The 23961-nt window shown below is 41.2% G+C and overlaps 1 protein-coding gene and 1 long non-coding RNA gene across 2 annotated transcripts; one reads left to right on the top strand and one right to left on the bottom strand.

Annotated features, from left to right (window-relative positions):
- Positions 1–11885: 11885 nt before the first annotated feature.
- LOC310864413 (cytoplasmic tRNA 2-thiolation protein 2-like) lies at positions 11886–13591 on the bottom strand (the record flags this gene model as incomplete). The annotated part of the gene is made up of 3 exons (XM_083773103.1): positions 11886–11915; positions 12907–13042; positions 13476–13591. 3 exons carry the CDS (start codon positions 13589–13591, stop codon positions 11886–11888), a joined length of 282 nt encoding a protein of 93 aa, XP_083629229.1.
- Positions 13592–21538: 7947 nt separating this feature from the next.
- Positions 21539–23015, top strand: LOC310864087. The gene is made up of 4 exons (XR_014569711.1): positions 21539–21562; positions 22260–22306; positions 22654–22784; positions 22897–23015. It is a non-coding gene; the product is annotated as an uncharacterized lncRNA (long non-coding RNA).
- Positions 23016–23961: the final 946 nt, after the last annotated feature.

Here is a 23961-nt window from a genome sequence, read left to right as displayed (position 1 = left end):
AAAATATAAAAATATCTAAAACCAGTTGAGTTAGGTGGTTTCCTCCTGACAGCAACGATATGTAGAGTGACTGGAGGTACAGTAACCAGGGTTTTGTACTGGGTGCAGGCAGAAAACGGAACCCATAGTGAAGGGAGTGAACAATATGCGGAAGCAAACATTTTGACGAAACTTAACTAAAACGAATCAACTCAAACCAAATTATGTTTCTATCCACATGTAACCAGAAGGTCTATGCACGAATACATACATACATACATACATACATGTGACATCCCCATGGGAAATCTATAGATCTAAAAAAGCGGAAGATGTATAGCTTTACCGCATTCAGATTGACCAACGACCATAACGATCGTTGAGGTTTGTAAAATTGCAGACAATAAAGAACCACACAAACATTGCATTGACGTCAATCGTATCCTTGTTAATTTAGTTTGCATATTTTTTAGACGAATTCTAACATTATCGAGTATCGACACACTCAAGACCAGTGTTGTGACTAACGCCCTTACATCGCGTTACGTTACATAACGTAACTACTATTTGCAGTAACTTGTAACCTAACGCTTTACCTTCCCCATTCCATAACGGCCTTATAGTTATTGTGCGAGCGTTACCCGCGTTATGGCGTTATGTGAACTTATGTGATCAGTGAAAAGTCTCGCAGCTCCGTGACTCTGTGAGCGCTCTCTGTGTTGACAGTTTTGTTTGTGCAGTCATACTAGCCTCTCAGCCCACATGGCTTACACCCTAACATGATAAAAGCACGTCGCAGAAGAGGTCATTGATTGGCTAACGTAGGGCCAGATTTCAGGGTAAGCCAATCAGAGACAGTCTACAGGGTGGGCGGGCTTACTGGCTGTTGTAAACAGTAACAGATTTATTCACAGACACACGAACCCTTGTAACACATACATAGATACTACACAGACAGAAATCGCCGTAGAACGAAAATCATAATACAGTACCACACGCTAAAATGGCAAATGCGGATCATGACAGCGAGATCGGTTGCTTTGGGAGTTGGAAATTTAAACACTATTTTGAGTACTTGCGACCCAAGGTAACTTGTTTCTGACGAGGGTAGCAAGTTAGCAACTAGTTAACATGGGAGCTAACATTAGTTTAACTCTGGTCCATATCGTTAGAAGCCAAGGAGTCCTCCTTAATAACACTATGGTACTTTCCATCCGTTCCCCAACCCTCACACTCGATGCTGCGTTTACACGGGCAGACCATAGACTGTAAAAAATATGGACAAAGCGTTCCCCGGGTCTAACATGGACGTAAAATGAAGATGAAATGAAAATTCCTTGCACTGTAAGTCGCCATCTTTCTAGATCCTTTTGGGCCCAGCTGGCCCATTGGCTGGCCCAGACAACGAGGCGGGACTTCCCCCCTTCTTCTTTGTTGGTTTTTATTATGATAAAAATGATAATGTGCCGTTCCGCATCCAGCAGCTTCTCTGTTCTCTCAAAATCTGAATCTGAATCTGTGTGATGTGACGTCACAATTGATGGTGCATATAGTGCTTTCATCCAAATCCCTTGACATATAGATTGGGCATTACATTCACCCATTTACACACACATTCACACACCTTTACATAGATTGGGCATTACATTCACCCATTTACACACACATTCACACACCTTTACATAGATTGGGCATTACATTCACCCATTTACACACACATTCACACACCTTTACATAGATTGGGCATTACATTCACCCATTTACACAGACATTCATACACAGACGCCGGAGGAAACCATCCAAGGCACCAACCTGCACATCGGGAGCAATTAGGTGTTCAGAGTCTTGCTCAAGGACACTTCGACACGGGTCACATGACACTATAACTCTGGGAGAGCCTGGGATCGAGCTGGGTCTGAGGAGCACACTTTAGATTCCATGCGCGGACAGAAGAAGCAGTGTTTTGCGTCATTTCCATTTTTTTAGACAGCTGGTGGATGGAAAAGAAGCTCCACCCACACCCGCGTCGGCCAGATTCCCGGAAAAAGCTTGCCCCAGCGGCACTCTGCCGCGTGGGTGGAGCTTCTTTTCCATCCCCCGCTGTCTAAAAAAACGGAAATGACGCAAAACACAGCTTCTTCTGTCCGCGCATGGAAGTTCAAGTGTGCCCAGGCTGACTGGGAGCCTTGCAGTTCCCATCCTGCCTCTACCCCTGAGGCACTGCCGCCCACTATTCACAGAGATCCACTAGAGATCTGAGAGCGCTCAGAACTCATTCTCTGAAGTCTGAAGTTTCTGAAGTGTATATGAGAGCTAAAAATAACAATAATAATACAATAATGTTTCTTCTGATCGTGAATATGTGTATAAAATCTCCAAGTGCTTGTATTCAAAGCTAAAAACTGAAAGGATTCATAAATTAATCCATATCAATTTCATAGGAGAGACAGTGATGTTTATTTTTAGAATTTCGGACACATTTGTTTTTAAAATCCTGTGCTTGTTTTTGCGTCACTTTAGGGTTGATGGGAAGGGTCAGTCTTATGTTCCTCTTATGTATCCTCTCAGGGTTGGGGTTAGGGATAAGGTTCAGGTTATAGAGTTGATAGAACATTGGGTTAGAAGAACAGATATATACTCTCTTGATGGGAAGTGCTGCAATAGAGGCATGGATTTATGACTTACTGTAAAGATAATGGAGGAAGGAAAAATGGTCAAACCCTAACCCATATAATTTGACCCCTAAAGCTGACTCTAAAGCATAGCCCTAAACCCTGGCCCATCAACGCTGACCCATAAACCTTTCATTCGTAAGTCATATCCCTGGACCGTGACCCCTAAACCATGATTCGTATTCCCTGACCCTAAACTCTGACCCTTAACTTTCAAACATAACACCTAAGGCCTATAAAAAAGGAAAAGAACCGCTTTTATGTCCTGCTGCTATACAAAGACAACAGCAAGAGAGATACACAGAGAGAGAGAGAGAGAGAGAGAGAGAGAGAGAGAGAGAGAGAGAGAGAGAGAGGAAAATGAGTACTGCTGTGCTAGCCTAGCCAAAGGCCAGCTACAATGGTAGAGAACCCTAATCTATTGTTCATACAAAGAATGTTCTCATTAGTCAGCAGCTAATTGCATGAACTTAAAAAATAAAGCTTCTGAGTTCTGAGCAAGGCATTAACACAAAAATCATCGTAATGAATGAATGAATGAATGAATGCATGCATGAATGAATGAATACAGTCAGCTGTTCTGGGTAAAAAATAAAATAATGCTTGCTCAATGCTAACAAAAACATTTGAGTCATAAACACACATTTTGTTAAATAATAAGTGTATTATGAAATCGCTAAATGCATTAGCTAAATACTATACTATAAACACAGCAAAATGGCTGGATGAGAAATGAATTACACATTGTTGTAAAAGAAATAAACACTGCTCCTTTCTACACACACACACAAAAATAAAAAATAAAAATAACAATCAAATGACTATACAGTCCTGTCCTACCGTGTCTAGGTGGCGCTCTCCTAACAGCAAGCACGCAGGACTGGTGTAGGAGAGAGGAGGAGAGAGGAGGTGTAGTGGAGTTTATTCAGGGTCTCAGAAAGCCAGCAGAGGACATCCACCATCTTTGTGTCCATGTCTGTCTTCATGTCTTCCTGTCCTGTCTTCACCAGTGACACTAAAAAGGAGACAACTCATCATCCTCACCTCCCATTTGAAGAGAGGGGTGGAGTGATGGATGGATGGATGGATGGATGGATCCTTCCCTTTTTTTCTCTCACAAAGCACAAAAATGCTCAAGCTCCAATCACCAGAGGAGGAGAGAGACTATCGCTGAATCCAATGTGCAGCGTTGCTAATCCATGGAGGAGAGGAGAGGAGGAGAGGAGGAGGAGGAGAGAAGAAGGAGAGAAGGAGGAAAGGAGGAGAGGAGCAGTGGCAGCACATAGACCAATGTCCCCTTTCCTTATTTCTTAAGGCTTGAAGGGTCCTAGCTCTCCCTCTCTCTCTCCCTCTCTCTCTCTCTCTTTCTCTCTCTCTCACACACACATACATACACACACACTCGTCAACGGTCGCCACTGGAAACAAGAGACTGCAACCACGGCAACCTGACAGCATCTTCTCTCTGCTGGCTCCGCCTCTGCTGTGGTGTGTGTGTGTGTGTGTGTGTGTGTGTGTGTGTGTGTGTGTGTGTGTGTGTGTGTGTGTGTGTGTGTGTGTGCGTGCGTGTGTGTGTGCGTGCGTGCGTGCGTGCGTGCGTGTAGTGCGTGTGTCACATTCATCCCTTGCTCACGGCACTGAAAACAGGAGAGTGAAGCAGCGTTGCTCTACTAGCTTTGTTCTCCACTGTTTTCATTTCATTATACATTCAAGCATATGAATTCATCTGATGAATGAATGGTAATCTCAGTAAAGATGTCTCTTATATTATACCATGGTCTAGTGAATACTCAGTAATAATAATCTCAGTAAAGATGTCTCTTATATTATACCATGGTCTAGTGAATACTCATTTCTGATTGACTGGAAGGTGTGCATGAAAACCTTTTATATACCGTGATGACGGAAGATTCTCCTTTCTTATTTTGCAATAATCGTTAAGATTGTATATCAGGACACCTCAAACATACTCCCTGTCAACAGTTTAATCAATGGTGAATCAGTGCACATGATATATTCAATTAAGAAAATAAAATGAACACAGCCACTCTTTTAAAAGAGATCTGATGACACACACACTACACACATGCAAGGTCATCTAATTGCCAAAAGCAATTCCAAAATGCCGCAAATGCAAAAACTCTAACCGTTTGTTGCAGAAAAATGATTTTTGGGGGGATAAGTCCCCTCCGAATTACTTCCACATGATCGCAGGGGTAACGTGACATTGTAATTGGCTAGCAAAAATAGTGGGAGGGGCCTATGTAAGTGATTGCGTCAACCACACTTTGCAGTTTTTCCAAAATTGAGACTATTCTAGTCTCAATTGTCATACTGTCAATGCTATTCACTGTGTCCTGTCAGTGCAGGATACAGTAATAGTAGTAGTTATAATAAAAAAACATAATAATGATAATCGCTAAATCAATTAACTGTAGCCTATATAGTGCTGTATACATTCCCCGGTTATTTGGCTCTACTGCCAATGTGCAGGGTTAGCTAAGAATGAAAACAATACTTTTTAACCCAGAATTATGTTTATCAGTGGCATTGAATGGGTGCTGGTTAGATATTTTTGTCATTGCTAATATAACAATGAATGGACATTAGACATTCCTGAAGAAGATCCTAAGGGATCGAAACGTTGAACGTTTCGATCCCTTAGGATCTTCTTCATTCCTGAAGAAGATCCTAAGGGATCGAAACGTTGAATCAAATAAACCAGTGGAGCTGAGTTTTTCATACCAGTGTTGCAGACTCTATTTTTTCTCTTGTACTGCCTTTTGTCTAGCACCTGGGCTAGAGTGGAAGTGCATGCTCTATTTCCTTTATAAAGTACAGCAGCCTTGTGTTCCTAAAACAGGGTCGAACGCCGGCCTCCAACTCCTCTAAACCATTCAAACGGCCCAGTTTTTCCCAGGTGTAAGGATAGTTTGTTATCAGCGAGCCAGGTGCAGATTCTACCGAGTTCAGAGCTGAGGGTCTTTTCAACCTGCAGTTTGTTCCTGTCCGAGACCAGCAGTGCTGAGTCATCTGCGAACAGGAACAAGTTGCAGTCACAAGCTGAAGTCATGTCGTTAACATATATTAGGAACAGTAAAGGCCCTAGTATGCTTCCTTGTGGGACGCCACAGCTCACTGGGAGGTTACCACTGCCTGTCTAGCACCACAGCGCCGGGCTAACTTGAGCCCTCTCTCTCTCTCTCTCTCTCGACTCTCTCTCTCTCTCACACACACACACACACCCTCACACACACACACACACACACACACACACACACACACACTCTCTCTCTCTCTCTCTCTCTCTCTCACACACACCGATATGGGGGGGCGGTCTCTCTCTCTCTCACACACACACACACACACACACACACACTGCGTCTTGCATACGGACTGCCTTACGCACCGGCACCGCCAGTCTCTCTCCCTCCGTATCTCTCTCTCTCTCTCTCTCTCTCTCTCTCTCTCTAATAATAATAAAACGCATCACAGCGCGACAACTTGTGAAGATTAGATATATTTGAAGAAACTAGCATTTAGGAACCACTGGAAAAAATAACAAGTATCCGTGCGCAACTTGGAGCTCTCCAATAGCCACATTCAGAAGGCATGTGATGTCTTCGTCACCACCAGAAGTATAATGAAACTTTCATCTCATTAATCATTGACATAGCGTTATTTAGGCTATAATGATCAACTTGTATGGGTGATCATTTTATGTATATCAAATATTATATTAACTCAAGGTAATTAATGCTACAGCTCTGAATATAAATGTCGGAACTGGTGTAAAATGGAGAATAAGCCTGTTGCAGTGTTGCGCACTGGTACGCTCGCCCCTTTTCCAACTCACCCCCACGAAAAGTGAAGAACGGTCGCCCTGGGATTTCGAAAAGTGAAGACGGCTTGCCCCAAAGCCATGAATAGCTCGCTCCCAAAGTGTGGTTATCTCGCCCCACAGCGTGGATATCTCGCCCCAAAGCACGGATATCTCGCCCCATGTTTATTTCATGTTTATTTTACCTTATTTCTCATATTAGAACCTTTAGAATCAATGTTGTTTGTCAAAGGAGAACATTTAGAACCAGTTTGTTGTTGTTGGTCAAATGAAAATGATGCATGGTACCCGGGGGCAAACCACCCTTTTTTTAGGAAACCTGCATTTGCCATGACCTCAAAGGTTGTCCACCAGAAATAATATCTATGACCCCATAGGATCACAACCTATATGGACAACCCGGTCAATTTTTTTGCTGGAAATCCAATATGGCCGCCCCAATATTAGCCCCTATTAGTTATAATAGGGGGTGAATAGGGCAACATTTTAAACTGAGGGATATTTCCACAAAACTTCACAGGTTAATCAATGATATAAATACGAACATTTTTTCTATTGCAAGTTTCCATGAAATCCAATATGGCCGCCACAATATGGCCACCATAATATTAGCACCCAGAAAATATAGGTTTGGCTCTAACTTCTGAACCAGATGAGCTAGAAATGCAAACTTGGTGTCTGTTTCAGAGGAGGGAGTAATATTGATATTAAATTGGGGGTTTAATTCAGGTTTAAAATTTAAATTAAATTGGCTTTAATTTGGGGTCCAAGCTAAATGTAGGAGGTAAATGAGAATATATTTCTCATTGTAAATGATCACATTTAGGATATTTCATATCCTTTGTAAAATTAGGTATAGGTTAATTTGGATTGTTAAGCCTACAGGTTTTTATTTTAGTCAAAAACAATATAGCCTGTATGGGTAATTTGATTCTGGGACAAAACAGTTGCTTAGATGTAAATGAGGGAGTGATTGAGTGCATTTGACACCTGTGTGGAGTGCATGCAGGGGGGGGTCAATCTCTTCCCTCAGTCAGTGACTTGACTTGCTAGTCTAAAAATAAAATAGGCATTTCTATGTTTCTTTTTTTTGAGTTGCAGATTGTCACTGTCAATAGTTTTCTAATTTCTTTATTTTACACTTTCCTGTGTGGATGGTGTGAGAGAAACAGTATTGAATGTTTTCCTTGAAGTGAGTTTCTACTCATTCTGTGGGGACAGTATGCAAATGAGTATGCATGTCTGTGACTGAGTGAGAGGAGACACAGCATGAGTGTGTCACAGTGTGACTGTGTGAAAGTTTAGTGTGTAGATTATTTACTATTTAGTAGATATGATGGACGCAGGGATAATCCCAGTGGACATTGTCCAAGAGAAATATTCAGTTTCATGCAAGGATATTTTGAAGATTTCAAAGAAATTTAACGAGCGTTGGCCGGACATTGACAGACCATGGCCTCTGGAGGGTCATTTTGATGCAGGGTTCTTGTGCATGGATTCAGAGCAGATCAGAAAACGAATGAGCGAAAACTCAAACGCAAGACTGAATTATCAGTATTAGATATGTTCTGTAAGGAAGGCCCCAATGTCAGTGAGTCAGTACTGGACAAGAAGCAACAGTGCATTGACATTGTGGACCACAGCAATGTGCTCTCAGCAAAGGCTGAGGTGAAAGTTCATGACAGCGGAGACATGAGGACATCAAAGCAACGGCCAGAGGACAGCGACACTCAACGCTCTGTTAAGAAAGAGCTGGAACGGGTACGTTGCCTGAAAGAGGACTTGACCAGTGAATTAAGGACACAGAGACAGTCTATGCGTACTATAGAAACAAGGTTGAGTGAAATTCTGATGAAAGAGGCACATCTGATCCTCGACTTGGGTGACCTGCAGGATGAGGCTGCGCACAGCCACAGAGACGGTTTACATGGAGGAAGCTACTCTCCGGTGGCTGCGCCAAGGGGCAAAAAGACTTTGACTTTTGGGGGATATGACACACACATTTGGGATATTATAGCTCAAGTGGAGGGACGTACAGTACATGCAGGGGATGAGGGAAGCCGTACCTCTGCCCGTGACAGACGGACAGCAAGCCCCGATCCGGCAGTGAGCACCCTTTCTGTCGGTGGCAGTGACAATAGCGACAGCCAGTCACAGGAGGAAGAGAGGAGGGACGCTGTCGTGGTGCTGAACTCTCTGGGCGATAGTCTCAATGTTCTTTGCAGGCAGATTAATGAGACGATGGACACTATGCGGGAGAATAGGGCGGAATCAGCCGCTACTACGTACTGTGAGGAGCGTTTGGCTGGATTGAAAGGTCAAGAAAGTGACCTGGTCCAGCTATAAAATCACCGTTCTAAGAAGCTGAAAGAGCTGGAGCGCAGACAGTTACTTTCTTAGCTTACGCATGTTTCATGATAAATGCTTTTATGTGATGTATTCCCATGCTTTTGTTCTTGCTTAAATGTAAGTCGCTCTGGATTAAGAGCGTCTGCTAAATGCCTAAATTGTAAATTGTAAATTGTAAATTGTGCAGTGACAGAGCTGCTGGACGCACAGAGGAGCGTGTGGAATCAACTCAACAGGAGGAAGAGGAGGTGGACAGTGGAGCCCGTACACAGCAGGGCTACCATTCCGACACCTACAGGGGCCCTGCGGACTGGCAGGCGAGCTCTCCACGTCACTCCAGGGGGGAGATCGAACGACAGGAGGACAACATGATGCTCCCGGTGATGATGAAGGGCAGAAATATGGAGTACAAGCCGTGGACATCTGTCGACATGACGGATATTGTGGGTCAACTGCCCCCTTTGCGGGATGGTGCGTACCCCTGGATATCAAAGTTCAAGGTTCTTGTGATAGGAACTCAACTGGCTATGGGGGACCTGGCCATGGGGGACCTTAAAAAACTATGGACAACTTTGGTGGGCATACACGGCATGGATGAGATTCTGGACCGTGCCGGACTCCGACATTACTCAGCCGCGACGGGCGGAGATACAGACCTCTTCCTGGGTCACAGAGGAGCGTTGTGGCACGCACCAAAGGAATTGTATCCGACTGAGGTGCACCCGGACACTATCTCAATGACTCCGATGGGGGACTCCGAACATGCACGTGAATATATTGCCCGGGTCAATCAAAAGTGGATGGATATTACCGGGAAGGACCCAGATCGTAATGACTTAGAACGGGCTCTTGTCCGCTCGAAGATTGAACTTGGACTCCCTGAAAAAGTCAGAGCCAATTTGGAGACAGTTGTTGGCTTGGCGAAAATGCCTCTCAAGATGTACATCGAACAAGTTGTGCATTGGGTTGGACTATTCCGCAAGAAAGTAGAGGAGCAGAAACAGAGCGACGTAGAGGTGATTCGACTGTTGGCCAAGACCCAGTTGAAAGTTGCACAACAAGCTGTACAGGCAACAGTTGTGGCCACTATGATGGAAACTCCGCAAAACCAGTTTGGACCCCCAAAAGGTCAACAAAAGGGTCGGCGCTTTAATCCTACACGTGGCTCCAATTATACAGGCTGTTTTCGATGTGGCGGGATGACGCACTCGCAGCGGTACTGCACTGTTGTCTTGACAGGTGACCAACAACAACAGCAGAACCAACAGGGGGTCCCTTCACAACAACAGAACCAGCCGTGGCCATCTCAGAACCAGCAGCAGCCGATGCCACAGACTCAACAGGGGATGGGTCAGCAACAATCTACAGCACCTCAGCAACCACTTCTGCCATGGAGAGTACGAGCGACACCTGATTTCTTGGGGCGACCACAGAGGCCGCAGTGGGAAAACCCACCGCCACAGCAGGAATGGCAACAGGGGGGGTGTCAGCCACCCTATCAGTGGGCTGCACCTCAGCAAGGATATATTCCACTGACACGTCACAGCCCAGAAAGCTGGAGAATGAGAGGTCATAAATGTGGTCAGTATGGTCATTTTTCTGGACAGTGTGTCCAGAAACCACAACGGGAAACTTTGAGGGAAGTCAAGTTGACCGGATCTCATGAACAATGAGTTGGACAGCTAAAGGAGAAGTGTCATGGCTCCTCCATGTTCTTCTTTTGACAGTTGACTTGACACGCCCCTCTCTGTGCTATTGACAGCATGGCTTTTGATCTGTCACCTAGCTGTCATCTGACACTTGACCCCGTTTTGTTTTTTGATATTGAGGTTTAGTTTAGGGAAAGAAAGACTTTCTAATGAAAAGGGGTAGTTCAGTTTAGGAATGATGTCCTAAACGGTTTGATTTGCTTTATAAGTTCTATTCATTGTCATACAAAAGAAGATAGGTTAATAGTGATCAGATGAGTATTTTAGAACTTCCTTAAATATCACAGTGAAATCCAATCCAAAAATGAGAATTATATTCTCATTAGTAATACAAATATTGTTTTAGCTCTTGGTTTGTGTGTGGCTTTCCAAATCATGGGTTAGATGATGGTTTCTGCAGGACTATTCATCTGTCCATTATTCTGTGAAAGTTACTCACAAACTAAGGGGGGGAGAAGGGGATATTTGTAAGGGAATGTTATTCTTATTAAGTCGATATTGGAATCCACTTCCACACAAATATTAATGTCCATACAGGTACAGGGATCAGCCTCTCTCCTCTCTCCCTTGCTCAGCTGGCAGGGGGGGAAGGGGGGTCAGATGTGCAAGGGGTATTTGTGTGTCTGTGAGTGTATTTAAGTCCTGGCCAGGCCTGTCTGTGCGAGAAAAATGTTGGGGAACATTTATATATTTGAATTAAGCAATATTACACGAGAGGGTGTTGTTTAACGTGATTATTGCCACGACAGGGATGCGGTCAGGAACGAGACGAAGTCGAGTTCCGCAAGCATCACTGAAGTGGCAATAATCACGTTAAACAACACCCTCAAGTGTAATATTGCAATTCTACAACAGTTACCCTTAAAACAAAGAAAATCGCTGAAAAATATATTTTTTTAATGACAGATGTAGTCACTACGACCACAAATGTCCAAAGAAACTAGCTAGCCTAGCCACCGAGTTTGCTAGCGCTCTGGGAAAACAGAGCGGCTGAATTCTTTGTTTTGATTAGGTGGTGAACAGTAGTGGTTTGATCAACGGCTAGAAACCGTTTCAACCAATCAGATTGCTTCCTCTTAACGACCTGTTGTAGAATTCATTTTAATCATTCTGTTTAATTCTATTTACAGTTTTCTTTTAATGTTTAAAGTTTTATTTGCTGTGAGGAATTCTCAAATCAGGACTTTTATGTCAAGAACAGTATGTGAGTCTAAAACAGTCGCAGGGCAAGATAAGACTGATAGGGTCATTGTCTAACAGATGTCAAATAACATAGCTTTTGATTTTGTTCGTTTTGTTTTGAGTTTTGTGTTAACCTGACTGTGTTTTACCTTCTCAGTATCCAGGGGGGAAGAGGGTAATTACCTATGAAGGGAGACAGTTTGGGGAATTTGAAAATTTTTGGAGCTTTTTGAGAATTCTTTTTTTTAAATAATTTTGGTCATTTATGAAATATGAATTATGTCTGGCACAAGTTGCTATTTTATTTTGACTGATTATGTATATAGTATACGTATGACTAGCTCTCAATGATGACGTAAGACATACATATACATAATTATACTATATAGAGTATGTAGTTGTAAATTGATTAGCGGTATACTGTGGTTACTTTGCACCAAAAACGTGACAGCCGTCCCGCCATTTGATGTTTATGCAAGAAAACAGCAAATCTGTGCCTGGTTTGCTGGGACCAAACGATCACAAATGACCATATTTCTTACGTCATCATTAAGAGCTAGTCATACATATACACACCACGTACTCTGGTCCCTGCAGATCAGGCACAATTTGCTATTTTATTTTTACTGATTATGTATAGTATACGTATGACTAGCTCTAAATGATGACGTAAGAGATATGGTCATTTGTGGTCGGTTGGTCCCAGCAAAACAGGCATATACTATATAGGCATATACTATATATAGTATATATATAGTATATAGGCATATACTATATACTATACATATACTATATAGAGTGTGTAGTTGTAAGTTGATTAGCGGTATACTGTGGTTACTTTGCGCCAAAAACCGTGACAGCTGTCCCGCCATTTGATGTTTATGCAAGAAAACAGCAAATCTGTGCCTGGTTTGCTGGGACCAAACGACATCAGATTAAATATTTTAATCGATTGACAGCCCTACTCTATGTGCATATTATAAATATGGTCCAATCCCTGCTTCAGACAGATAACTACTTGCAAGATATGGCAGTGCCATACCTTTGGTTTCTTTGCATCAGAGTTTTGTACTCTACTCTTTTATAAATCATGACAATTTTCTGAAAGATTTGAGGCACATTTTAAAAAGTATAACATATAATGCTTAAAAAGAAATTAAAAAAAATCACTCACCGTATCCATTCCCAACTGTGCTCCTCTGCCCAATGCTATACTAGCATGCAATTTGACAGCCCGTCTGGTACAGTTATCTCCTACCATCAGTTTGGTGTAGCCTTCGCTTCGAGCTGTATGGACCAGTAGATGTCGTCTACAGAGGACACATTAGCCATTAACTTGCCATTAACTTTTCTCATTAACAAGATCTTGTTTTCTATTTACCATATAATCCATTCACACTTTTTTTGCAGTTTGCATACAGTATGTTGGCGACCCCAAGTGGCAGCCAGAGGTAAACGTTTTGATACTCATTACTGGTCACTAGTACCAGGTCACTGAAATTCATTGCAGATTTACAACATTTTAATCAGGGGCAATGGGCTGATCTTATATGTTTCTTACATGATTTTAGATTGATACAACTATCTAAATCATCGTTGCATGGTGCAGATTTAACAGTTCACTTCAAGGGAAAAGGCACGATCTACTCAAAGAGTCTTTTAAAGATTCAGGCTGTGTGTGTGTGTGTGTGTGTGTGTGTGTGTGTGTGTGTGCGCGCGTGCGTGCGCGCGAGAGAGAGAGACCTGAGTGTGTACAGAAGGTCTTCTTTGGCTGTCAATGTCTTCACTGAGGAAAACAGTCTCTGCAAAGCCTGGGTACTAGACTCATCCGGAGTATTTTGGAGTCTATAATACTCCATGGCGACGTGGGATGTATAAACCAAAAACCACACATATAATGACAATTGCTCTGCACCGGTAGAATTACTTATATATATATATATATATATTATTATTTTCTCATCATATAGGTCGGAACAAACATGGTGGAGTATTTGGAGGCCGCCAGATCGTCCAGGTCGTACCCGTTTGTGCTACTGCTTGCAGATGGGATGATGTGCTCTCAATCCTTTGTTGTGATCTCAGGCAAGGCTATTGAGACTGAGACGGCTCTCGCAGCTGTGGACACGTGTTTCAAGAGTTTTTATGTCTTTGACACACACTATCCGAGTGAGTGTACGCCTACTTGGCAATTCTTCCAGAGTGCGGTTTATGAACTTGATGGAACTGTTTCCCCAGCAGTGAACTTCCTCAAAACGGCAGTACTTGCTTGTAGTACTAGGTAGGCTGGCCTGGATGCCCCCCACCCATCTCTTCTTTTCTCTCAGAGCCATCTGTCAGCTTATATCCAAGGACAGTAGCCTGTGTTTGTTTCCTCCCCATTGTAACCAGGGACGTGCTGGGGCCCTAATTTAGCCTGGTAATTTTGGATTGGGAGTACAGACCATTTTATTTTTTGCCGCAGTGATGTGGATTTAGGTCTAATTTATGTGGTATAAAGATTGTTGTCAATCAAGGCACCTTATAGGCACTTTATGTTGCAGGCATTTCTTGGTTTGTGAGTACAGGCAACTCCGGGTTTGCATTTTGTTGTTGTCAATCAAGGTACCTTAGGCACTTTATGTTGCCTCATAACTTTGTATATAGTTGCCATGTCCATAATATGTTTACAAGAGTTAAATCTCTGTTTTCTGATTTGCAATGTTCATTTAAATGCTCTCAGGGCAGTGGCCTGTGTGTCAATTACAATCATAACTGCAGCCTCACTCCCTATCTTCCGCCGTAGTCTGAAGACCCACCTGGGTCAGAAATTTACAGCACCTGAATTCAGAAGCCTGAAAACTTAAGCCCTGGATGTGGTGTGACTATACCCCATACACTAGCAAGGCGTTGGCCATCAGAGAAAATGACATACAAATACTGGAACTGGATGCAGAACAGGCATCATTTGTACAGCAGGCATCTCTGGGTTTCCAAGTGCAGGCATTTCTTGCTTTGTGAGTACAGGCATCTCCGGGTTTGCGTTTTGTTGTTGTCAATCAAGGCACCTTAGGCACTTTGCCTCATAACTTTGTATATAGTTGCCATGTCCAAGAGTTAAATCTCTGTTTTCTGATTTCCAATGTTCATTTAAATGCTCTCAGGGCAGTGGCCTGTGTGTCGGCCTGTGTGTCATGTGCATAATAGAGTTTAATCTCTCAGTGTGTACTGTATTTTAAACATTGGTTCATTGAAATGCTCTGTGGTTACATGATGTTTTAAAAGCATGTGGTCCATTTAAATATCATGGTTACATTTTGTTTTAAACGTGTTCATTTAGGGCAGATTCACACTCCGTCCGTTTGATTCAAATATTCCCGAATACGATTTCCTGGTCCCGCCAATAACTGTCTAAAGAGGACGAGACACAAAGACAGTCCTTGGTCCCCGCTGGCCTTGATTTTTTCGCACCCGAGTGCAGTTAGAACTGTATTCAATGCGTTCACATTGCAGTGATACATATCCGAGTCCACTTCAATCGGTCCGGAGACTACCTCCATGTGGTCCTGGGAACGGTACGCAGTATTCCCCTACCACATCTGCCAAGTGGTCCCGAGTGCACAACTGGGTGTACATCTGCCAGAACATGTGTGAATCTGCCCTTACATGCGTGTGTTTTTATGTCTGATGCAGTCAAGTTCATGGCGGCTCCAAAAAAAAGACTGACTTTTGAATTTGAATAAATCATTGTTATTGTCATTGTTGTTGGTGTGAGAATATATTTGATCAATTCCATGCTGTATTGATGTTGGTACCATTAGGAGAGATAACAGGCAAATGCTGAGTAATGAAGATGCCAACAAGATGTATCACACAAAGTTTAATTGATTTGTGCCATTAAATGTCAATTATAAAAGAGAACAACCCATTATAAGTAATATGATTATAATATAATCATATTACTTATAATGGGTTGTTCCCTTTTATAATTGACATTTAATTGGCACAAATCATCAATTTAACTATTAATTAATAACTTAAATTAATAACCCAACATGCTGGGTTTAAGGAACCCAGCAGTGTAGTCAATGTGAACCCTAAATTGGGTTATATAAACAACCCAATTGTGTTATTTTAACAACCTAATTGTTGGGTTAAATGGACCAACCCAATCTGTTGGGTTAAACTAACCTAACGTGTGTTCTGTCCAATAGTTAACCAGCGTAGGGTTAGAATTCTACCCAAATTGGGTTGTTAATAACTCAGCAGTTTTCAGGCAGTGGTACAAGCACACCAGAAGGGCTGGCCACAGAGAAGACAACGCTGTGACGGCATATTACACCAGTACTGGCCGATGCGTCACGCAGTGTGCATCAAAGATGGTGTAGTAATGACAGCAGACAAGATCATCATTCCTCAAAGCATGAGAGGAGTCATCATGGATAAATTACACCTGGCGCACCAAGGTGTCCAGCGAATGAAAGCCCATGCCAGGAAGGTCCTGTACTGGCCAGGAATGGGCCAAGACATAGAGAAGAAGGTAGAAATGTGTGCCACATGTCAGCAAATGCAGCCACAAAACCAAAGAGAACCTCTCCAGTCACATGTGGTACCAGAACTGCCATGGTCGAAGCTGGGGACTGACATATTTGAGCTGCATGGACAATCCTATCTCGTGATTGTAGACTACTTGACCAAGTATCCGGAAGTGCTCAACCTGCCAGACAAGACTGCCCACTCAGTCATACAAAGGATGAAGTCGGTCTTTGCCAGACCTGGGATCCCCAAAGAGTTGGTGAGTGATCATGTTCCTTTTGCAAGCTTTGAGATGCAGAGGTTTGCTGCAGAATGGGGCATCAAGCTCACACACTCTAGTCCCGGATACCCACAGTCCAATGGACTTGCAGAGAAATTGAGAGAATATGGTCAAAACAGTGAAACGTGCACTGAAGAAAGCAGCAGCAACAGGGATTGACCAACATTAGGTTTTGCTGTCACTGAGAAACACACCGGTGACAGGCCTGGATGTCTCCCCAGCACAGATGTTGACGTGTCCTGAGAAGCCTGCTGCCGTGCACTAGCGCAGTGTTGTAACCATCCACCCCAAGAGACATCCACGACAGACTCAGGCACATGCAGACGCAACGGGGGCAGTACTACAATGTGGGCACCAAGCCGCTTCCTGAGCTGACTCCTGGAGCTGCGGTACACATGAAGACGAGGCAAGGCTGGAAGCCTGCTGTCGTATTGAGCAAGAGAGTAGAGCCACGCTCTTACAGTGTGGAATCTCCGGCAGGCGTGATCTTCAGGAGGAACAGACGTCATCTGAGGACCATTCATCCGAGCCTGCTTGGAGATGCTGATGCTGAGTACGTCAACCAGCCAGAGACTCTGCGGGACGTGCCACCTACCCCTGAGGCCCAGCAGGACCAGGCCGGCCGGTCCAACGTGAGCGGCTCCGCTACACACTGCACCAGATCGGGGAGGGCCGTCGTTCCACCTGTAAGGTACAGGGACTATGTCCTGAGCCAACGCTGAAGGTTGTGCTCCACCGGTGCAGGGCCATGTTCTGGAACCTCTGGCCCCATGCAAGACACCAACCCGCTTACATACACAGAGTTAATACAAGAGACTTACACTTTTACCAAAGCTAGAGATGTTTATACACTGATTTTTTTTTATTTTTCTGCCGGGTCCTCCTTGCTGTTTTGTTTTTTTGTGCTTACTGTTCTGCTAAGTTTAAAAAAAAGAAAAGAAAGAAAGGAAGGAAAGGAAGTAAGTGGAATAACTGTTCTAATAAGAATTTGAATGTGAGCTTTGCTGTCATTGCAATGCCATTTCAATGCCATTGGTCATGATATTTGCATATAAATACCCCCCACAGAGGCTGAAATTCACACAAATAAAAAATGTCTGGACTCTGTGCAATTTTGAACATTTTTTAACCTAAGACTTTTGACCTTTACCCTAATAAAGTAGGTAAAATAATTGTAATATGTTTTTTTGTGATCATTAGAATGTCTAGAACATGTTTTATTATTGTGAAAGATATCCACAAAATGTAAATTATTAATTTATATTATTATATAATTATTATACATTTTTCATCAAACTTTATTTCTTTATTTCTTTTAGCATATTTTTTAGTCTTAGTCCTAGTAGTACAAAGTAGTAGTAAGGTTGAAATCTATTTTTTGCAAGTAGAAATTAATGCGGTGTTAGAGGGGGGCCCCCATTTGTTTGTTGTTTAATAATTTAGTTTAATAATAATTTTTCAGTTAACCTTTAATCCTTGTTTCCGGCTCATGTCATTGGTTTTCACTCACTCATTGAGCTCCTTGTCCGATTTTCTTTTCTATTATTATTCTTTTTCAATATAGAATCCGATTCAATATAGTCTTCAGTTCATTTCAGATTATTGTAAAAGTAGGCTAACTACAGATGAAACTGCAGTACACCGTTCTCCCGGACCAGAAGTGGCATTGCTGTCTCAATTGTGGGCGTGATTTTGTAGATTTTGTAGTTTATATAGAATTATATATACACTAGAGAGCAGACTGCCCCAGCCATTCATTTCAATGGAGTTGTACAGACTTCGTTAGCAATTCACAGACCATTCCATAAAAACACAATTTGCACACATGCAGCATTATGACATAATGCAATATCACATACAAACATAATATACAGGACACATTTATGTGAACTCCTATAGAAGCAAGTAGATGTCAATAACAATGTCCAATCTCTATTAACACTTATTAACAGTACAGGTAGTAGTCAGAGGTTATGCATATACTATACCTGTATAGTATATGCTCGTATATGGTTTCTGCCCGACAGCAAAGATATACTATATTATAGTATAGGCAAGTTGTGACAATCTTGGACTGTATCAGAAAGGATAGTCTGTTTACATTACATAGAAATAGTCTGTTTACAATACATTAAATAGTCTGTTAATTTATCGTTTGACGGTGAAATGTAACACTGAAATCAAATGTGATGAGTATAGGGGATGAAAATAACATTATGTGAGACACTCTATTATGGGATCGCATTCGGGGACCAGGGCCAACATTTTGTCCCAGCCTGACATGCCTATAGAGTATATGTATAAGTAGGCTTTTGGCACCAAAATGATCCACCACTGAATATTAACCTATTCCAAATAATTTATTTGACAGGATATAGTGACACCAAGTGAAGAAACCCAGCACCCTGCCACCCTCCCAGTTATACAGATTATTTTATGCTGTCAGCAGTGATTAGATTTGATCACTAGCCACTTGGATACCACGTAGCAAGTTCACCTCATTCACTCCATACCAAGTATGGGATGAATGTTGTATCATTTACACTTGATGTGCTTTATTAATAGATGTTATTGCTACTTTTGCAATGTGAGGGGCCACAAACACATGGTCATTCCTCCTGTGTCTTCTCTAGCAAAGACCATAGTGTGTAATAATTTTTGATAATAATGACATCAGACACATTTTCTTTCCACTGTATATAACAACCCATTGAAACGTCAAAGCCTGCATTAGAAACTCTCTGTTAGATTCCCTGAAACACACAACCTTGGTTCTGGTGACTGGTGCAGATCTACAATGAGTTCACAATGTGTCGACAGGTTGTACGTCCATTTTCAAATAGCCAAAGTATAGGGATGAAGTTGTGGATGTATGTTAGACCTATATGTAATAATAATCCAAATATTCAAACTAAAGTTGTCAAATAAATTATTGTTGTGGAGTAAAAGTACAATAATTGCCTCAGAGATGTAGTGAAGCAGAAGTGAAAGTGTTGAAAATGCATAATACTAAAGTCAAAAAATAAATCCCTCAAATGTTTTACAGTACTTAATGTACTCTAATGTACTCTAAATGTACTATTTACACAGTATAGTTACTTTACACCACTGCATGATACTTCATAATGTTTCATGTAGAGTTGCTCAGTGACTCAGATCTAGATGTAATGTATCTACTATAATGCCTATCAGTGATGGAATGAATAATCAATACCCTATTGTAGAAATAGTCTGTTTACAAGTACAATTTCGATATTCAAACAAACAGTTAAAATCACTCAAATAGAACCCAGGTGTGGTTTTAATATAATAATTTAATATATTCAAATATGTCTTCCATGTGTATTTCTGGTTTCTTTCTTATGAACTGGTGGGTGTGGCCACATAAAAACTGAATTTGAACACTTATTTGATATCGGAATCAGAGCGCTCCATCTTTAAAGGGACATTTCACCACTGGAAGAAACTGCAGTCACTCAATGTTAATAGCATTTGTAGTAGATAACAGTAGCAAAATTTGAAATGTAAACCCATATGGTAAGAAAAAGAATGAGTGTGTTTGACTATAGGGTTCGACTGGATTGCTGAATTCGTACAACGACCATAATGCTTTGGTGCACTGCCCCTCGGGGGGAGGCTGTTTGGAAGTGTGACTTGTAGTCCAGGAAGGAAGTGAGACCACATTTTCATGACCAATTTTGGTCATGAACATGGCGTCATGAGTTCATGACATCTAATGATATCTAAAAACACATAATAAACACCAGGAAAGTGTTTATTGTATCCTAAACATCATTAAGATCTGGTTGAAAGGGGTGAAGTGGCCCTTTAAGTACAATAACAAATTCAATGTAATTACTGTACACCACTGCACTCGGTTTCACAGTTGTGAAAATAGCCGATCAATAAAAAATGTCCATCTTTCTTAGGTAATATTGGCTATTTGACCAATGGTTTTATTTATTTATATATATATATATATATATATATATATATATATATATATATATATATAATACTTTTAATACTTTAAAGACCTTAAATTGTCACTTTAAAAATGTGCAGATACCCTGCATATACTTGACTACTGTTGAGTGAGAAAAAACAATGTTGCACAGTAAGCAAATCCCCCATTAATCATTTGGGGACCCCCTTTGGGCTCCCAACCCACAGTTTGAGAACCACTGGTCTATTCATTAAATACACTAGATTTGGGTTTAGGCTACTTTGTATCTGCTTGATTTTATATAGGCAAGCTGTGAGTGAAAACCTGCAACTTGGACTGTATCAGCTGCGTGAGAGACGCTGTGTTTGCAATTAAACATGGAAGGTGTCTGTTAACTAATGCATTTATGGTGAAATGTAATGCTGAAATGTGATGAGCACAAGGAATGGAAATTGGGTTAGGGTGAGATACGTTAATGGGCTGGAGGTTGAGTGATTAAGTACCAGTGCTGCTCCTACATTGAAGCCAGTGCCATTAAGACATCTGACATCAGGACATCTAACCTAAATCTGAACTGTGACAAAACAATAGAAAATAACATCAAACCCCCCAAAATGTGACTAAAGCTTAAGAGTCCTAAGAGTGTGAAGCATACAATGGAAATACCAGTGGTGTAAAGTAACTAATTACATTTACTCAATTAATGGTCAATGTTGTGGTACTTTTACTTAAGTGGAGTATTTGCAATTCTCAACACATTTACGTATTTACTTTCCTCACTGAATATTAAAATAACGTATCATGCTGTCATGACTATACCAAAACAGGCACCCCACACCCTGCCAATTATGCTATTTTTATATCAGAGCCACTGGCATGGTCATAAAGTTTATGCACCTCCAAGATGCACTATCCAGTATCATGGGAATGGTTGGACTATAAGGATGATATTGCAATGTAACAAGAAGGACGAACCATTAAAGGCCATTCCTACTTTTACTTTCTGCATAGCATGCAATTTGCAACTCATATAAGCCTGCTGAGCTGGTTGACACAGACCCACTGCAGAGGTGTTCAGCGTTTCATTTGGTAAGTGACACTTTATCTGTCTTTAATAGTCCTAATGTGTTAGATATCTAAGCTATGTATAGATGTTATCTAATCCTAGTCATATAAACCAGACATGTTAGCATTTCATTAATATGACTCCTTACATACCACATAGATGACCCTGCACTTAGTGGACAGCATAGTCCACATAGTGGACAGCATAATTGATGTTAAAATGTACAGATTTAAATGATTGACTGTATAGTCTTTTATTTGTAATTATGGTGTAGGCCAGATTGGAATTTGCTTTTGTTCATACATTTCTATTTAGACATTTAAATTACGTTATAATGAAAGTTAAATAATAATTATTTTACTTGAGTAGTAGTTTGGCTAGTGTAACCACCTCTGAATGTAACCTTAATTCATACAATGGAATGAAATTGTATTAGAAAGGGGAAAATTATTCTAGCATTGCTTCAGTACAAAAAAAGAAAAAAAGAAACAAGCCAATAACAAACAAACCAATGAAAAGAAGTGAATGGGCAAGCATCAATTCATTTCATTGCATGCAGTGATAATATTGGATGGAATGGATCACTCTTTTCAGATGTGGAACTAATGAGTAATTAAAAAATGTCTCTCATGAAGTGCTGTGCGGCAAGAATGAACAATATAGGATTCATATAATACTAAATCATTCAACTCAAAATTATGTTTTTTTCCCCACACTTAGGACTTGTACTGCACTCAAGATTTCACTGCTACTGGTAGAGGGGAAAAGTGAGTGTTCATAATTTTTCTATTAAACCTAGCATAGTCCTACAATGATCTGCTCAGATGTCAAGTCAGCAAATGTGTCAACACCATCTATTGTCTGTCTGTAGAAAGGCATACCAGCACACACTTTTATTCCATTTATTCTTTGTATATTAAAGGTTCACACCCAGTAGCAGCAACAAATGTACGCCGTTAGGCCTTCCTCAGCGTAAAATAAATATAAAATAAGCAGAGGAAGGCCTATGGGCTGAAACGTCTGTTTGTTGCTGCTGCTGGGGGTAAACCTTTAATAAACAAAGATTTGCTCTTTTCAAATATTGAGGCTTTGAACCATCTCTATCATATTGTAGGAGGAAGCAGCCAACACTCACCTGTCTAAGTGCATGCAGAAAGGTTCAGAATGAGCTAGAGGAGGCAGAGGAGCGTGCTGACATCGCTGAATCCCAGGTCAACAAGATGAGAACTAAAAGTCGTGACTAAGGTAAATAAATACATGTGCAATATCAAGGTTTATTATGTTGGCTGTCTAAGATGGATAAGATTTAACAAAATAAATCATGTTGAATATCTAATAGCATACTCCTATTTTACAGGGAAAGGAGGCTGCTGAATAACTTCTCCAATACAACTCACCATAAAAACTCATAAAATATGACGCATTGTATTCAATAAAGGTGTAATTTCATGTATTCATTGTACATTGTATTCATTACATCACGTTGTATTGTCAGGTTCTTCAGAGTATTCTGGTTTCAATTAACTCACACGTCCACTATATACTATTTTGTAAAACCATTGCAAGGATAAATAAATGTACTTAAAACTCTATATGTATGTATTTAAAATTTTAAATGAGCATTCAGTGATTTGGAAAACCCCCGGTCCCTCCCGGTAACAAGATGTGCACATGCACAGTGGGGAGACACGCAACAGGCCAACAGCACACACACCAAGGCCCGCCACCGCTTGATCATGATGATATTTGATGATATTTGAATTAAGTGAAATCACTGAATATACCTTTAATGATGTTTAGGACACACAAAACACTTTCCTGGGGTTTTTATGTGTATAATATGTGTGTTTAGCTATTTTAGTCATGATGCCATGTTCAGACCCAAATTTGTCATGAAAATGTGACTCACTTCCTTCCTGGAAGTCAAGTCACACCTTCACGCAGCCTCCCCCTCTCCGCAAGGAGGGGCAGTGCACAAAAGCACACAGACTTCATTATTTTTCTGGCCATAGGGTGCACATTTGAAATTGTTATCTACTACAAACACTATTAACATTGAGTGACTGCAGTTTCTTCCAGCAGTGAAATGTCCCTTTAAGTATAATGGTATAATCCAAGCTGTGTTTTGCCATTGCATGGCAGGCACATACTAATAAGTGTCACAAATCTGTACAAAAAATATATGACATTATTTGAAAATGTTCAATAGTTATACAAAATGAGTTTAGCTTTTGCATATTTGTGTCATTCGTTAGTCACGCCTGCCAATCAGTCTGTCACATGCTCCGTAAATCCATATAGGCTATGGCCATCTCCATATTATTAAGATCAATAAAGGCCGTTGAGAGATTTAAAGGTAAATAGGAGGATCTTAAAATCTATTCTCTGTTTAATGGGGAGCCAGGTTAAAATGGGTGTGATG

Source organism: Protomyctophum parallelum (assembly GCF_964188405.1).
Source record: "Protomyctophum parallelum genome assembly, chromosome: 9".
NCBI classification, from domain to species: Eukaryota; Metazoa; Chordata; class Actinopteri; order Myctophiformes; family Myctophidae; genus Protomyctophum; species Protomyctophum parallelum.
The sequence above is the reverse complement of the archived record's forward strand: the minus strand, read 5'-3'. Positions and strand labels throughout refer to the sequence as shown.